Here is a 19,540-nt window from a genome sequence, read left to right on the forward strand (position 1 = left end):
ACTGACTGAAGTTATTTTTGATATTCTTCAGGCAATCGAACACGTTACTGATACTCAAATTCGTATTCATATTCGTTTTCCTATTCTATTCGTATTCATTATCACATTCATATACTTATTTCTATTCATATTCGTAATCCTATTAGTATTCGCCCTCATAATCTTATTCATATTAATATTTATTAACATTACTACTTATTCATTCATATTTATTAATATTCATTCTGATATTTATAATCGCATTCCGATTCGTCTTCGAATGTGACATATTCGCATTTCTATTCACACTCATAATCATATTCATAATCTTATTCGTCTTCATAATTGTAGTCATATTCCTATTCATATTCATATTCACATTCACATTCACATTCACATTCATATTCATATTCATATTCACATTCACATTCATATTCACATTCATATTCATATTCATTTTCATATTCATATTCATATTCATATTCATATTCATATTCATATTCATATTCATATTCATATTCATATTCATATTCATATTCATATTCATATTCATATTCATATTCATACCCGAATCATGTCAAATTTCAAATAAAATTTCAAGCGAACCTCTAATTTTCCTTGCCTTTATTTGTCTTGATTCACAAGCTTTGTCCTATTCACATCCTGGCTGCCGTTTCGAAAAATTTCTGTTATTTCCGGTCACTACAATATTATATGTTCTCCAGGAACTCTCAAGTGTGTCGGCTATAAATATTTCCAACAAAAACTTGCTTATACGTGATATTTTCGCGCTCTTTGCTTTAAATTTTTAGTACTTCGTTTTATGGTTTCAAAGCCCAGTTATTTTATGGTCATTTTTTACAGTGGCTACATGTTGATTTTTATTTTCTGTTTCGTGCTCTTTTTGTTTTTGCTTTTTCTTTGCATGTAGACCAATTTAAAATAATACAAGTACGAAGAAAATTCGCACATGTGTAACAAACAGGAGCGGAAATACTTAGACGATAGTTGATTGGCTGGTTAGACAACAAGGAATGCAAAGTGGTGGGGGTTGGAAAATCACGAAAATTGAAACAAATGGCACAAAAAAGGAAAATCGAGCAAAGAAGGTAAAGAAAGGAATAAAATTAATGTCTGTACATAAAAATACGTGAAACCATAGAAAATGCGCAGACACGCGCCAAATGCACAACAACTCTGCAGCTTCCCAAAGCTAAACACACATATTGATGTGTGTACATGGCAAGCTCTATAACCGAGCACCACATGCCACAAAGCGCCGCCCACTTCACAAGCTCGCGCTAAGCCTTAGCTGCGCTGCAATTAGGTCAACCTGACCCAGCGCGGCCACCTCAAATATGTATTTGTATATATTTGCGTGTGTGTATTCAACTATCTAACTAACGGCTATGCGACGGTCAACGTTAAGCTCACTCGCACACTGCAGTTTAGGTCACCAATCGCCTCACCAATACTCGAGACTTCGGCCGTACATGCTGCCTGCTACTGCTCGCATTATGGGCGCACCAATGACCGCATTTTAATATCTGCATATGGGAGTATGCCACCTGACAGTAACGGTAGCCTCCGTATGTGCTCAAGTGCAATTACACTTACAGAAAAATAAAGCAGCTGCACACTTGTAATACATTTTATTGTTAACTCGAGCGAAATGGATGGTTCGGATTACTAGAAAAATGCGAGTTGTGGTACGAATACGCTTAGCTTTTAAGTATACAATTTGGACATAAGCGCGCTCAGGTATAGATGCGTGTGAGTGTATCTGTGCAATAACTATAAATCAGAGTATTCTAGGGAAACCAAGCGCAGTTATACACACAAGCGCATATTTACTTATATTTAAAGGTATAGGTGTATAGGTATTACGACACACATTTGGCCGATTTGGTTTGTGATTTTTCTAAATTATAAAAATATGTAATCTACTTACAAATTGCATGGGAAGAAAATTAGAAGATATTAAGGAGATAATTAGGAAGAAGAGAATGGGGAAAAAGGAAAGGTACAGACATATATCAATAAGAACGCAGCATTCGTTGAATATATTTTTCTTAAAATTATGTAGATACGTCTAGAAGTGAATATTTTTATGAAGCAACAAAAAAATAAATTTTTTCATCCATTGAAGTCCATTCTTGTCAGTTCGACAAACCCGTGTAAAAAGCAAATTGAGATATGTAGTAAATAGACGCTGTTAGACGGCTTACGCCCTTTCAGTCGCGCACCTATGAAACCGGAATTCGCGCAAAGAAATTGACTGAACAGATAGACAATTATAGTGTGGTTAGTTTCCGAAGACCTATCAGTAACATAAATATAAACCAGAATTCATTCATGGATGGTTCAGTTCAGCCCAGATGCCCTCAGAATACAGATTTAAATGTGAGGTTAGTTTCCAAGGTGCTCACAGTTGTATTGTCATGAAACCGAAATTTATAAATCTTCGGGTGCTTCCAAACTATGACATGCGCACAATGAAAATTTTATTAACCTACGGGAGTTTCTGAAATGTTTAGAAGTAAATGCCACCGACAGGAATCAATCGAACCAAACTGTAAAAATGCATAGAATATCAAGAGTAGCACCGCAAATTGATAAAAACGCAACATCCTACCAAGTCCTGAAAAATTATGGAAGAAATAGGTGGCTTATTCACCAGACTCTATGCTTTATGTATAACATGTATAACAATACAAAAAAAAGCTGTGGAACATCATTTCGCAAAGCTTTCTGAAAATTATTACACAGGTAAAAATTGAAATTTGAAAAAGGTGAGTCAAGAAGCACCGAGATTCTCTAAAACACTCAGGCTAAAAAACCCATCGCATTCAAACCTCTGGAAAGTAAAAGGGGAGATTTTCAAGGAGGAAAAGCGTGAAGCGACAGAGAGATAGAGGTAGGATAGAATAGAGACTGAGAATTTTGTGAGAATTTTCCAGATTCTTTGGCAAATCTGAAAATATCATCCAGTTTGAGAGAACGAATTCATTGGAACCCAAAATTCATAGCCTTGCTCTAGCAAATGCGGGACGCAGAGAAAATGCTCAGTGCCATCCGGTTCCTGTAAGCAAGACAGGCAAATCGGGTCCTCCATGATTCAAATGGTGGCCTTATGCTGACCACATGAGTTGCCAATGCTTGAAAGTGGAGTGAGAACTATACCGTATTGGAATATTTAGGTCGCATTGAAGAAACTCACATTTAGCTTTTCAAAGTTTTCAGCCCAACAAAATCCTAATCTACTAAAATTCACTATTTGAGAACAAAAACTCAAAGCATAACGGTATATATGTATGTGTATGGTCAAGTATATGAAACTGTGCACATTCTAGTCTTTATGCCTATAACCACCAACAGTCCTGCTTGCTTGGATCTGCATGGCATTTTAAGTTTTCCAATTCACAGAGTACCATTATATTTGTTTCAATAAAGCCAAGCGTAAATACAATTTCTGGCATTTAACAATGCATGCATGCACTGATACCAACAATAAGCGGAAATGCGCTGAGTATAGGAGTGTGCGTGCATGGGCGCATTTGCCAACAGCCCCAATCGACAGCCCTGAAGCTACCGCCATGTCAAATAGATGCTGCGCGACTGCAAAAAGCCGACATGTTTGCCACATTGTTAGTCACCACATGCGGTTGTTTGCTTTTGACAGCAGCAACAAAAATATTGGGCTACTGCGTTTGTTGTGCGTGCCCGCTGAAGTGTTTCTGTATACGCCAATGTGTTCGTATTTCAGCGCCAGGGAAGTGGTGGAAAAAATGTATGCATTGGCATTTGCTTTTGAGTCATTCCCACTCTATCGTACTACATATTTTGTGCTTGTGTTTGTTGCTTTGCTTACTTCGATTTGGTAATTGCTTCACTTCGCCGATGCTTTACTTTGTTGGTGCTTCTTAGCCCGTTGCAATGTTGTGACGCTGGCGGCTTTTGGTTGCTGGCTGCTGCTCACTGTTTGTTGATTGCACACTGTCACTTGCGGATTTGTGCATATTTCTGTTTTCCTGTGCTTGTATTAATGAGTGTGTGTCTGTTTGTGACTTATTTACATGACAACAAAAACGCTACTCCATTTGAGGAACAGCAATTAGCGACAAAAAGCTTCAGCAGATTGTGCAGCGGGTTATCTTTCTTAGAATTCAATAGTTCAAGCGCCTATTTCGTGTGGAGTTCTTTCAGGTTTTTGTACATACATGAGTTTGCTCTAAAAATATTGATATGGCTGGTGGTTGACTCCTGGTTCTCGCGTATTTCGCTGGAAGCTAGAGCTTCTCCGTACGAAACGTTTTCGAAATATTTCCAATTGATTTTATGGTTGTCTCTATATTGTAAATGGGAATTGAACAATTGTGTACCAAAAGGCATCTACTAACAAATCTAGTCCCTCTTCTCCCAAAGAAAGGGAAAGATGAAGTAATAAATCCCATTTGGGTAGGATTTAAAGTGAGCTCCCCCGTGAAGTGAAATATCTTGAAATAACTCTAGACAAAGTACTTAGTTTTAAGCTCTTACTAAAAAACACTACAGAGCAGGGAATATACTCTAGATTTATTGGTTGGTAATGATGAATTTCATCAGGGGCATGAAGCGGTTAAAAGACCCGTAACTCGGTCATCTTTCGGTCGTCATCCGCAATATATGCCTTAATTAAGACTAACAGCGGTTAACTCTTCAAAATGGTTTTACTTTACTACTTCTTACTAATTATTTTATTTTATATTCTATTTTTTTATTCAAAATTTCTGGCTCCATTTACTTTTTCTTGCACTCTTTGTTGTCAGAGTAATGTTTCCCTGTCAATTTTTTTCTTCTTCAAATAAATGCAGAAAAAGACTTTTATCTAATATAATTTTCTCATTTCCCCTTTAGCAAACGAAAAATTCATTTAATTAATTTCTGTGCTGTTTTTTTAATATACTATACTTACTTAAATTTTATTACACACACATACGCGTACACAGTTTCTACAAGCTTATTGCCAATATAATAAAACGCTTTTAAATTAAGCGAAATTAAGTATTCCTCTTTTTTCGTGGACCTCCCAACTTTCTTTGATCCCCTATGTAAACGCGGACTTATCTAATAAAATGTTATTTAACTCTGTTCCTCATTACTTTCATTTTTATTACAGCTTCCGGCGGCGAAAAAACAACTGCAACAGATGGCTTCTGCTACCAGACACCAGTTTTAGTAGGACAACAACAATGCCGCAATAAGCATTACAAATATATACAAATGTCGATAAAAGCTGCAAGCGGCAAGCAACAAGCCATTCTGGGGCGAAATTACTTCTTAGTGCAGCAAAATATAAAGCAAAAAAATTTAACTTAATTACATACTAACAAAAATGAGCTAGGAAAGTTGCTAAGAAAAGTGACGGCAAGCAAGGAGAAGAAGTTCACTTGAAGCTACAACTTATTAGGAGAAGCGACATAAAATGCAGCGTTAGCTATTTATCGAACAGCTGATACTGCGTTGTTGGGAAGAGTAAACTGGTAGTGATAACGCTGATCTCAGTGGCAGCGAAAGTTTAGTGAAAGTGCCCCGCGAGGTATTTAACAAAAATACAAACTCGGTTCCCTCTTTGCCAACCACTTACACTCCACTCCACAGTTTTCGTGCTGGCTAGTGTTGACCCATAGGCTGCACGCCCACATCGGGGCGTTATTATGCAGAAGAAGCCACCATTGCCGTTGACGGCATTCATTGGTGGCCCAACGCTCATCCACGCTTCTCAATCGGCGATCAGTTCGAGTAGCAGCAGCAGCATTGGCAGTGGAATGTGTTTTCCTAGCAGTAAAAGTGGTGGTGGTGGAGGCGCAAGCGGCGGTGTTGGTGGAGGTGGCGGCTCGGGGGAGAAACAGCGGGATCGTCATGATGGGGGAGGAGGAGGATTGTGCGGCTGTCACAAGGCGCCCAAATCACATTGCATATCGGCGACAGGTGAGTGAATAATATAAGAAAAAGAGTAATGATTAATAGAAAGAGATGGAAAAGTGTCAAAAAGAGGCAGACAGAGAGAGAGAGGGAATGAAATGGGTGGAGTGGAACAAATATAGAAATAAATATAAACGAAAAACTGAATGGAACGAAAGAAGTAGGAAAACAGAACGGAGAGGAGAAATGAAAAGAGAAAGGCAGGAAAAAGGAGGGGATTGGAAATGAGATAGAAAGCTGGAAATGGGAGACAAAGGCAAATGGAAAAGTAAAAGAATGAAATGGATGAAGAAATATTATAGGTAAACTAAGAGTTGGCAAAACACCAAAAATTCAATGATAGAAATAGAAAACGGGAAAGATAGAGAGAGAAAAAAAGGAAATAGGATCAGTAGAAAGAAGAGAAAGGGTCAGTTGAAAAGGAAAAAGAGAACAGTTAACGCGACCAGAATGAGAAACTAGAAGATGAAGGGAACAAGCAATAATAGAAAAAGGCAAATAAATAGAAAAATAATTAGAAGAAAAAAGAAAGGGAGAGAAGAGGAGGGGGATAGAGAGAGAGAGAGAGAGAGAGAGAGAGAGAGAGAGAGTCGGAAGTTAGATAATATTTCATAAATTTAAGTAATAAGTTTATTCAAAAAAGCTCGCAGCAGTGGCAAAAATTGAAGATAAAAATATGTAGGAAGGGAAAGCAGAAATCATAAAAAGGAAACAAGTAAGGAAGAGAAAAAATTCGATGGGGGTAGGGAAATAAGTGTAAATAGCAATAGAAAGGGAAGATTATTTAAAGAGAAAGGAGCGAGAGAGGAAGAGAGTGGGGAAAAATATATTTAGTATATCTACACAGTCAAGTAAATATGTATAATATTTGGTGTGTATATTCTTTTTAAGTGTCTAGGCGCCGAGCCGACTGGTGAGGTATTGTGACAAATTAAGTGAAAATAAATAAATGCATTACAATGAATATGAATTCACTATAGTAAAGTAGTTTTTAATATTTTTATACTCTCAAGTAATATATTTCATTTAATTCTCCACCCATTATTTTATCTTACCCAGTTATTCTTTCGCTCTCCATAGGTGTTCTTCTGCTCTTACTTCTATACACCGCCATGGGATCCATTATTTTTGTCACACTAGAAGGTGAATTGGAGGATTCCAGTTCGCTTGAAACAGCAGTCGCAGCGTCGAAAAAATTCCCACGCACTGAACTCGCCAATGAACAAATAAGATCACGGTGAGCAGATATCCCATTTGTTTAGTTATTAATATAATATTATATAGACTTACGTTCCCATGCCACATAAATGACTTTCGCTTATCCACAAAAGCTGAACTAAAAAAATGTATTCAGCGCCACACTGAGTTGCCTGCACTCTCCAGTCACGTTTTGGTCAGTTAAGCACGAAAAAGCAAGGTTTTCCGGTGGTTGTTGTGCAACAACTAAAACAACTATTTCGCACAGCGTTGTTGGTATTTCGACTGTATTCAAAAAGCGACTATAAAAAAATGTGTAATGACAGCAGATGAGCGCGCAAAAGTGGTTTGGTTGCCGGGGCGTATACGTGCCATTCGCCTGTTATAAAGGAATTCTTAACTGTGTATGTGTTTAAACTTTAGTAAAGTAATTTATTTTTAAAAGCAACCTAAATATGGCATCCGATTACAAATTGACAAAATGGCAAAAGTATTTTAGAGCCAATAAACGCATTGGCAAGCCATAGTTGGTTGGTGCTTGACCAGCCAACATAGCGTATAAGTGACGGTATTAGCCGCTAGCTGTTGGGGGAGATCGACTAGAGTAAGCGTAGAGAATTGCCCTGTACATAGGGGTCAAGTGATAAAATTTGATGTCCGTCGCCTGTTGTCTTCTTAGCCACCTTCTGTTTTTTTTGTTTGTTTTTAGTTTGCTAAATTCTTCCTTTCGCTCACTTCCGTTTTCTATTACATTACCATTTCATTATAATATTATCTGCTTTGTCTGTTTGCCATTATTTATTTTATTATTATTTGCTTCTGTTATTAAAAGAAATTTAATGTTGGGCTTGGTGTTGCAAAAATTAAATAAGACAACTGAGTAACTGTGGGGCATATTGGAATCGCTTGCCTTGAACTCAATACGAAGAAGATTGCAATTTGAGATTTCTTACATATATTTTTTGAATCATAAGCACTGAATTTCAGGATTAACACATTCATTTATTTTGATGATAACACCATTTTTGAGTGTTTGGAATTTTCCATTCCACACCCATCAGTCTATTTGGATATTTCAATTTAGACGTATATTGCATGTGGTTGTGTGAGTATGTGTACATATGATTATATTAAATGCTGTGACCTGCTGGCGACACAACTATCTTATTCGTTGCCGGCCAGTTATTTAAGAGTACTTTGCTTCTTCGTATAAGTCATGACAGTATAGAAATCGATATTCTCTGCACATCTTAACAAAATACGTACCAGTGTGACTGAAGCTCAACTGTGGAGAAACGGGTGCCCTTCATACTGAATAGAAAATATCAACAGATAGAAAATATTACCTGGCGTTGGCCACAATCGATCACGTTCCATTAGCGGATTCAGCATTATAAAAATCTGTCTTTGAACCAATCCTTTATCAAAAGATCAAAGCTCAAAATTGTAAATTCTAAATTCGATATACAAAATTGAAATTTAGAAATCAAAGTTCAAAGTTCATAACTCAAAATTTAAAATTTAAAATTCAATTGTTCAAATTCAGAAATTGAGCTGAGCACTGAAAATTCAAATATTAAAATTCAAATATTCAGACTTAGAAATTCAAAATTTGAAATTCTAAATTTAGAGTTAAAAATTAAAATTTTTAAAACTAAAAATGGAAATTTGAAAATTTATTTAAATTTCAAACACTAAATTCACAATATTTAAATTTAAGGGAATCAAAATTCAAATTTAATTTTTAAAATAAATAGAAAAATAAGAAAATTCGAAATTCAAAGCTCAAACTTCATAATTCAGTAATTAATATTAAGATAATCAAAATTGAAAATTCAAGTTCAAAATTTAGAAAGTAAATTTCTAAGGTAAAAATTGAAAATTGAAAATTCAAAGATTCAACTCTATATTCAAAATGCAGAAGTTATTAAAATCAAATTATCAAATTCATGTGCAATTAACTGTATTTAATTTATCTCGCAGCATGCATTGTTTAAATTCGGTGGGGGGTCATTTTTCCCAAAATCACTTTTTCACAATTTTTTCCCAAATTTTTTTTTCCCAAAAAATAATTTTCCCAATGCCATTTTTCCCAAAAATATTTTTTTCCGCTTTATTGTTTTTTCCCGAATGCATGTTTTCCCAAAATAACTTTTTTCCAATAGATAGCTTTCCCGAACAAATACTACTGAAATTAATTTTTATTATTCTACTATTTGACATTTTTCGACGATTCCGACAATATGAGTGTATATAATAATCAAAAATCTTATACTTAAGTAATCGAAAAAGATTCGAAAAAGTTTTTCAATATACATTTTTCAATTCGGATAAAAAGACAAGGTAACGAATGTATCCAACTTCACTCATATAAACAAGTTTTTTCACGTCATTCTTTTCGTGTCAAAATTTCATGAGCCAAAATTTGCTGCCTAAAGTCAAAATTTCTAATTATGGCGGAATTAATTGAATGCAAAAAATCATTTCTTTTGCACATTAACGGATATTTGTACTACAAACACTCAGGTAGAATAGGAGAAACTGCGTATTGGAATTGCCGAAGAAAACCTGAGTGTAATGCTAGAGTGACAACATACGGAGGACCACACAATATCAGAGTTCTGAAGGGACTTGATGAATCGAAACACATCCTTCATGCACCAAACCCCGAAGAAGTCGAAGCGTTAAGAGTCATGAATAGGATCAAACGTAAAGCTACAGAAAATCCTGAAGCTCCTCCAGCTCAAATATTACGAACTGAATTGCGAAACGTTTCACCAGGTAAAAACAAAAAAACGAAATTGCATTCGATTCATAATTACAAAATATGATAACTCTCTCTTTTAGCGGTATTAGCGGAAATGCCAAAAAGAATTAATTCCCGAAAAAGTCTTAGTCGTGAAAGATTAAAAGATTTTCCCTTGAACCCGCGAACGCTGAGAGAATTGCAGGATATTCCAGGCTTTTATCAAAATTCATTGAATGGAGATAAATTTCTAATTTACGACTCCTATGAAAATGACGAAGACTCAGAATTTGGGAGAATACTCGTGTTCGCGACGCCTGAAAATTTAAGGCAATTATTCAGGAGCATATTGTGGTTTGCCGACGGAACATTTAAAACTGCGCCAAGTATATTTTTCCAAGTTTTCGCAATTCTCGGAGCAGTTACACAACCGGATTCAAGAGGAAAACCACAAACTATTGGTTTACCTTTTGTCTACGCATTATTAGAAAACAAAGAGCAGAAAGTATACGAAAAAGTATTCTCGGTTGTTTTGCAAGAGGCAGAACGTCTAGGTATCGATATTTCTCTTCCGATTAAAGTGATGACAGATTTTGAGTTGGCTATCATCAATGCTGTAAAAATCGTAATGGGCGAAGACAAGGCACGCTGCTGTTTTTTCCACCTCTGTCAAAACATGTACCGCCATATCCAAAGTGAAGGACTTCAGAAAATGTATTGCGATCCTGAAGATCGATCGGTCAAAGTAGCCACTCATATGATATGTGCCCTTGCTTTCGTCCCACATCAAAACATCGCCCGAGAATTCGAAACCTTAAAAAATGAAATACCGGAGGAAATGCGACCAATTTCAAAATACTTTGACGCTACGTACGTCCGAGGAAAACCTGCAAAAGGCCGACGTAAACAGGTGCATCCTCGCTATGCTCCAGATTTGTGGTGTCAATATGATGCAGTCATTCAACAAACTGCGAGAACGAATAATATATCCGAAGGATGGCACAACAGGCTTCAAGTTGTTATAGGGAAAGATCACCCCAGCTTCTACATTTTTCTTTCCGAGTTGCAGAAAGAGCAATCGGACACAGAAATAATGATGCGACAATTGCAATCAGGACAGCAAGTTAAGAAAAATAAAGATTCCAAGAGGTTGAAACATGAACAGAGAATATTTAACATTGTTTCGAAATATCACGAATATGTTGATAACAATGATATTGTCACATACTTGAAAACTCTAGGATACTATATTCGCATGTGATTGTATACATACAAATTCAGAAATAAACTGAAATCTTGTTTCAAATAATAAAAAATGTACTCGCCCATTCATTGCAAATGTATATGCGATATTTTACAGACGAACGATATTTTGGGAAAAATATTTTATGGGAAAATTTATTGGGAAATTTTTAGTTTGGGAAAAATGGCATTGGGAAAATTATTTTTTGGGAAAAAAAAATTTGGGAAAAAATTTTTTTGGGAAAGTGATTTTGGGAAAATTGTACCCCAATCTTTAAATTATCCTCCAGTACTGTTTTCGTATTCAACTACAAATATTGCGTATACGCATTGTAAGCCGACTATAATACAACAATACCGAACAATGATAATAAACACAAATATTCAGTAGCGAATTATCAAAACACATAACTGTTGAAATTACACAAATATTTACTGCATAACATAACGTCAACTACAACAGATACAGCCACAACAACAACATATAATAATTTGATTCACAATAATTACAGGAGAATTTATTAATGCACAGTACAGCAATTACTCGAAAATAAATCCGTCATGAAACCCTGATAGAACTGTTATAAGTCTAGCATTAACAAGGCAGGTAACAAGTAGGTCAAAATACAACCGATACAAACAAATGTTGTTAGTGGCATGCGCTCATCCATTCACACAAACCCGAACACACACACACGCATCTACACTCATCTCCAGTCAACACAAATCACGTTTTACACCTTGAATTATGTTTACGTCAAGTTGAAGTGAGTTCGGTTGATGCGTCGCTGCGAAGCCCACAGTGGGGTTGCTTCTGATGGTTGTTTTTGTTGCAGTGTACAAAACGGTATTATTAGTGTGGTTATTTAGTAGGGCAATTATGTCGTTCGGGGACGGTTGGTAGCTTAAATTCACAGGCAAACAAACACACACATATACGAACACATACTCATACAGGCAAGTAAATACGTTCAGCTGCTTTTAGATTTTCTCAGCCAGTCTATATCGTAGCCAAATATTACTTAAAATTTTGTTGTGCAAAGCACGTTTGCTGTCCATTACAATCGGGGTGGGACTAAAATAAATAACCAGCAGCCACGAAAATTTGCCAAATATAATAATCACATTTAATTTATTTCAATTAGTAGTGAACAGAATTAAAGAGGAACATCTTGAGAGGGATACCGAGGCTCAGGTCAAGTCATTTTTTACTTGTGAGGTGGGCATAATTCTAGGCAGATGAAATTGGACACAAACAAAAATATGAGTAAGAAATCTAGTAAATCTGGAATGCTTGATTTTCTGAGAGATTGATTGAGGAGGCCAAGATTAAGACACAAGCGTCACGCCAACAATGATGACGATGACATCTTAACTCCTTTTATCATTTGTGTGTAGCCTGCATTGTAACCGGGCCTAAATATTTAGCGCGGAGATCGGAAAATAGGCAATATTTCTTCACAAACACATAAAGTAATGAGAGGGAGTCGTGTTGCAAGTTTTCGATGTCCCCTTTTCCAAGTAGGGCTTGATGCATGCCATTTAAATGTTCAGAAAAATGATTAATAACGGTACTTTTGTTATTTTAATAAAGTGAATAAGTTAAGGAATGTTCCATGAATTTATGTTTACCACATCTTCAGAGAAACATTGATGTAAGCAGAACCGTCGTCTAACTCCCGTTTGAGTGAGTTAAAGCAAAGATAATGCTCCACGCTTTCGATTTACTCGACTGTCATGGTAGTTGTGATGAAAATCGTTTGCTGAAGACGCATTTTACTAGCTTAAGCCACTAAAAATGGACGAATCTTGAAGGAAAGAGGCTCGCTGCCCTTTTTTATATGACTAGGGCCGAATAATTCTATTTTCCATCTAGCCCGGGATGTCGGAGTAGAGTAGTCTGCGTGGAAAAAATAATCGAAATAACTACGGCCGTTTAGTGAAAAATTCTAAGGTTAAAAAGTAAAAACCTTCTGCAGGCAGGCGGGTATACATGCCTACGTGTACGGCATGTCAATCTATCCATGTGTGCTGTGGTGTCCCTGGTGCATCAGTGTACTTCACGTCTTCTCCTCTCTCCACCTTTACTCCTACCTTAAAACGCAGTGTCCGCAATCCATGCAACTTCACTAATCCCATTGCGTTTCTGCTTCATTTGTTAATGCTAACCTGTGTTGTGCCTCAGTTACCTCAGCGGCCGTTGCCGGCTCGCCACACTACTCTCTATTTTTCCTGTTATTTCTTGGTTTTTATTTCCTTATACGAGTATTTAATGCGGCGCACCTCGAAAGCTTCCGCAAACCACAACCAGTTCAAGTGCTTATGTTGCTGGTGTTTCGACAGCTAAGGTAGATATACCTCTTACCTCTTCTCTGAAATGTTTCTTAAAATGTTGCTGCTCTCTGTGTCACCGTTTATCAGTACACTATCAGTGCACTACTTGCATTATCTCCAAAACCAGTCTTGCTCGTTTTGTAAGTTGCCTTTGGCTCACTTTTGTTTTCCTTTCCCGTTGCCTACGAGTATTTACTTACCTCCTCATTCATCCAAACTTACGCGCCACTTTTGTTGCTTGCTACTAGCCTACATTTTTCATGAAATTTTCCACCCTTTCACATTTTGTAATCTTATTCGTACCCTTTCATCGTTTTAATATTCCTAACGTACATTGTCTTCTTTGTTGCGGCTACTTCGTTTTCCTTTTGCCGCCAACTGCCCTTTTTTATTTCCTTCCATTATGCCGTTGTACGGGCTACCCACTTAACTACCTTAGCTAGCACCAGCTCTGCAAGCGTGAGCCTGTGGCTTCTGCAGCTACTGCGCCTTGTCTTATTTTAAATAGTTACTTCATTTTTCCTCTTTTTTGTAGTTTCTCACTTTCTCAGCTGTCCTTTGCCCTCAGGTCGGCTGAGTTTCCTTTATTCATTTGGCTATATGGCTGGGTTCACACTCCACTGCGTGACAGCGCCATTGTGCGCCGAGATAAAAACTCAGAACTCTTAGTAAAATGTACCTCCAATAAACTGCAAACGCAAAGCACCTCCGACACTAGACAAATGGGGACAGTTCGTGTGCTTAGTACGAGGACATACACTGGGAAATTGTTTTTGCTGAATAAGAACAAAAAAAAAAATATTAAAATTTAGGGGACTAAAGGATGCAATAGAAAAATGTTATTTAAACGCCAATCCAAAGAGCCTTTTACCTCCAAAAACATTTTTAGTATACTTTTCGGGACTGCGATTCTGGGAATATAATTAAAAAAACTGATATGGTAGATTTTGGAGTGACAGTTTTCTATGCAAGCTTGACATTGCTTTCTTGTTGAACAAGCAAGTTTAAGCCTAGTTGAACTAGAAAATGGCATCTTGGAGCGAATTGGACTTTGCCCGTCAGCTAAACGAGGGCTGTGAATCTATGCCTGCAAGATAAGAATAAGTTTGAAAAACAGTGGAGCAAAAATAGTACTCAAAAATTGGGTTTGAGCGACAAAAATAGAAATTTAGGTCATCCAACCGATGCTAGCGATTCCATAGTACAATTTACAGTTGAGAAGGTACAGGTACAGCCTGTGGGCTATAACCTCTAAGTTTACAGGAGATGTGGTAGATGTAATATATCGCTCAAATGTTGCTTTTTTGATTTTATGAAGTTTTCACATTTCTGTTAATTATTTGTAGACAACCTTTTTCTTACCAGTTATAGCATCAAATTGCAGCAATATTTGTAAATATTCAAATAATTTTATTCTACAAGCATCTCTAGAAATTTTTCGTTCAGTGTAAAATACCTCTCCATCCGCTGTACTGCCCAGCCACCAAATGCTATTGTCATATCCCAACGTGCCACATTTCACACTACTTTCAAAAATTAGTGTCGTTGTTGTTGTAACGTCAGCTATGCCTGCGATTACTATGGCTGTGCATGGTGCTAGTGCTTTTCGTCTTTATTGTTGTTAGTTTTGTTGCCACTTTTGTATAATTTATAAATAACCGAAGCGTTACAAATTACGAATGCTTAATGATGCTGATGCTGATGGAACTAGTGTTGTTGTTGGTGTACTTCATCTATTACCAAGTTGCTGTTGAAACTTTAATTACTGTTTTTATTTTTATATTTGCTAGTATTGCTGTGAAAGTTTGTGTTAATAGTCATGCTTTACTAGAGCTGAGGAAAACAATGACTTTATTTTTGTTTCTTCTTACATTTTGCTGTGTGTATGTAGGTGTGTAGTACACACCCATATACTCCCATATTTCCATATAAACGGCGCGCTCAATCGTTGAGAGTGTAAGTGGGCACCTTGGTAGAGCTAAAGCAGTCAAATTTAGTGAAAATAGTTTAACCGTTACCAGCATTAACACAGCCAATGGCAGCATCTCTCTGCATCCAACGGAGCATCTCTCTTGCTAACAGTGACACTTGTTTGGACTAAGTAGGCAATTGAATAGTAAAATCCTCTCTCCACGAACAAAATTAACACTTTATAAGGTTCTCATAGTCTTCGTCCTAACCTACAGTGTAGAAGATTGGATGATGACAGTATCAATTAAGGCGTCCCTTTGGAGTGTTTTAGAGAAAGATTCTGCCGAAGATTTTTGGACCTTTGCATGTTACCGACGGGGAGTATCGCAGGCGATGGAACATTGAGCTGTATGAGCTTTACGACAACTTAGACATAGTGCAGCGAAAAAAATTCGCTTCGATCAGGTTCTGCAAGTATTCGATGCGGGGTGGTAGCAGAGGAAGAGGAAGACCTCCTATGCATTGGAAAGATTAAATGGAGACAACTTGACTTCACTTAGTGTGTCCAACTGACGCCGGTTAGCACGAGAAAGAATCGACTGGCGCGCTTTGTTAAACTCGGCCAAAATCGCGTAAGCAGTTATCCCGCCAATCAAGAAATTCAAATTGATAAAATTTGTTATAAAAATGAATATTAACTTCGCCCAAGATTTAAGGGGCGTCAAATTTATGGTTGCCGTGACCGTTTTACAGAGTTTATACTTCGTGGTTTAACCCATACATTTGAGAAAACCAGATCGGTAATCGAAACTCGAATTAAAAATTATATTTTGTTTTGGAATATATAAGCCCTCAACCTACTCCCCAGGTGGTTACCCCTTTGTGTTTAGAGAAAATATAAAGAACAAATAAAACAGGTGTATAACGGCTTAAAATGTCTCATAACGGACCCCTCCCATAGGCGGATACTCTTTTCAGTCCCTTAGGTGTCCGATTAAGAGAGAGTACATTGTATTTTATTTATATTTATAGAACATACCTTTGTCCGTTAAAGAGAGATATCTGTTGAAATTTTATGACTAACATTTTTTTCTAAGCTTAAAGCTGATTATTTTTTCTAAGTTCTCTGAAAGGGACAAAGACACCTATGTGTGAAGGAGGTAGGGGGTTAATTTTTTTTAAAGAAGTTATTGTTAATTCTAGGTAAAATGTACCCCCATGTGCGAAGAAGGTAGAGGATTAATATATTCTATTGTAATTACCTTCGTGGAACTTGGCATATAATTTATCGACAAGAAAGACTTGTTTAAAAATAGGCTATGAAAGATATTAATCCTTGCCCGTTTAAGATAAACCCCAGTTTGGTACTACCTATCAGCGGGCATATACATTTTTAACGCGAATCCTTTTCAATGCATGACCAGACTTAGAATAACCTCTTTTATATTTTTTAATATTTCCTGTTCGCCATGCGCTCCGAACACGGAACATGCCTTGTGCTAGTCACGTATAAACTCTCTCGCCTGCGGTGTGAACAGCGTGCCAAATTTACGTAAATATACGCACATATTTCATCACGATTTAAAAGGTTTCTCGTATTTATATATGTATGTGTTTGTCTTATATATAATATATATCTAAATGTATGTGTGTGCGTAACAATTTAATTCAAAATAAATTTTGCGCTGTTTACATACCAAAGTGTTTGATTTGTGTGAGCTCGTGACTACATACATACATCCCTAAATGGGTGTGTGAATTCGGATTTATACATTTACATAGATCTGGCACGGCAGTCGCCTAAGTTATGCATGTCACTGCCGTGCCTCATAAATTGCGCTGAGTCAACATGAAATTAAATGCGAAAATAATAGAAAATATATGCGATACAATTTGTTATGGCCGTGTACGTGGATATTGTAAATATGAATGTATGTGTGTGCAATTAAGAATGATAAATATGTACATACAAATATTCTCGAACATGCATATATGGGTATATAGGTAGACTTTTTATCAAAAAAAAATATATATATATATATTAATAATAATAAAAATTAAAAGGCATAAATTCAGCACATCGCTGCAACTTTCCTACTTTGTTTATGCAGTTAAAAGAGTGAGCAACAAAAATAACGACTTCGCAACTTTAGGTTTATCTATTCTTTCTGCCTTATCTCTGCATCCAAATCTTGTTTCTGTGGCCATCTCTAACCAAAAGTCTGTGTTACCGATTAATAATACAATCCCAATTAAAATTGTTTTTTTGTACTAATTAGACGAAAACTTTATTCAAATATTTATGTACTAAACCTGAATTATCACTTTATACTAAAAAATTCCTTTGTAATATTTTACCAAAAAATGCAACTATGCCTTAACTGTAAACGCCATTGAATTGACCGAAGCGTGCTTTAAAAGTCCAGTTGCTTACGGAAATTCAGACGCGTACGAGACGCGACAATATATAAAAACCTCACTTCTATTTTCACGCAATTTGTTAAACTTTGTTAATTTCATAAACATTAAATACATATACTTATAAAATACTTATAAAATATTTCATGAACAAGAAATAAAATACAGTGAACTTAAAGTGTTGTTTGTTATAATTTCGGAAGCCTCGTATTTTGAGCCATTGTTGCTTTTGCCTGCAACATCTTTTTATATATTGTCCTAATTTTGCATATACAGGGTTGGCCATATTAAACTGACCCATGTGATTATTAAAAAAATATGGAAAAAGAAACATTTTTTTGTGTTTCATTGTGAAAAACATTTAATTTAGTTCAAGGAGATTCGTTTACATCACTTTTTGAATATGATATCGCGCAAGTGGTCGCCCTTAGCACGTTTTTGGATATGTAAAGGGTTGGCCATCTTAAACTGACCCATGTGATTATTAAAAAAATATGGAAAAAGAAACATTTTTTTGTGTTTCATTCTGAAAAACATTTAATTTAGTTCAAGGAGATTCGTTTACATCACTTTTTGAATATGATATCGCGCAAGTGGTCGCCCTTAGCTCGTATAGCGTAATGTGCCCGTTTTTCGGCGTTTTCCATAGTTTTGGCCAGCGTCTCGGCCGATATGGCGGCTATTTCCCGTCGGATATTGGCCTTAAGTGCGCCTAGTGTCTTTGGCTTGTTGACGTAAACCTTAGATTTCAAATTACAGTAAAAAGTTATAGGGTTACTCAATGGGTCAGTTTAATATGGCCAACCCTGTACATACATGTTAAAAAAATCGCGTTTATATAAATTTTCGATAACCGTAATAATTGTTCATGAAATCTTCGGGTGATCGCGCCTACGAAAAATCCGGCGAAGAAGTACCGCGTTATAACCTCCGTCATAAGAAAATTGTCGAGAAAGTTCGCGAAGCCAAAATGGCCGACAAAAATGGTGAAAGAAGTTCGAGTGACGACGAAAATGATTGCGCGATAGCTCAGCAAGACAAAGTGATCGAAGAACTACGCGAGCAAATAAAAGCCTTGCAAAAGTCGCTAGCCTCATCGGAAAAGGAAAAAGTCCAATACATCGAAGCCCTAAATCAACAAACCGCTAACAACGTCATCAGTGCCGACGTACCTAGCATCGAAGCTATTCCTGTCAGCTTCAAGCCAACCGAAGTTACCTCTGCCAGCTTCACAACAGTCAGCCCTACTTCAGCCAGCGCTATCCCTGCCGAGACTTATTCTTCTAGTAACCATTATGCCAACGCCAATTTTGCCGGTGTTACAACCGCCAGCACCAATTATGCCAACGCTACCTACGTCAGCGCTACTTCTGCCAACGCCAACTTTGCCGGTGCTACAACTGCCACCACCAATTACGCCAACGCTACCTCTGCCAGCGTTACTTCTGCCAACGTCAATCCCGACGCTGCCTTCGGCCCCTATATCCGGTCTGCCACATGCCCGCCAGCAATAATGCAGTCGTACAGCCACACCAACCCTTATTGCCTAAATCTTCTGCCAGCAAGCTACATGCCTGCAGTGTCCAACCCACAAATCACACCGCAGCTCATCAATCAAAAAGCTCAAATAGCACCCAGCACAACCCAGGTACGTAAAATTTTAGATTTGCCAGATTTTCATGGCTCGCCCGAAGAGTGGCCTATGTTTTCTGTGGCCTTTAAGGAAACCACGGAAATGAATTCATATTC

The 19,540-nt window shown here is 36.9% G+C and overlaps 1 protein-coding gene across 1 annotated transcript in view; it reads left to right on the forward strand.

Moving 5' to 3' along the window:
- The first annotated feature begins 5,675 nt into the window (after positions 1-5,675).
- LOC129238438 (TWiK family of potassium channels protein 7) overlaps positions 5,676-19,540 on the forward strand; it is a 100,581-nt gene continuing 86,716 nt past the window's right edge. Inside the window, exons 1-2 of the mRNA XM_054873463.1 lie at positions 5,676-5,949; positions 7,024-7,180. Of these exons, the coding sequence (XP_054729438.1) occupies positions 5,676-5,949; positions 7,024-7,180 (431 nt within the window). The remainder of the gene's footprint in view (positions 5,950-7,023; positions 7,181-19,540) is intronic.

The sequence above is a fragment of the Anastrepha obliqua genome, chromosome 2, assembly GCF_027943255.1.
Source record: "Anastrepha obliqua isolate idAnaObli1 chromosome 2, idAnaObli1_1.0, whole genome shotgun sequence".
NCBI classification, from domain to species: Eukaryota; Metazoa; Arthropoda; class Insecta; order Diptera; family Tephritidae; genus Anastrepha; species Anastrepha obliqua.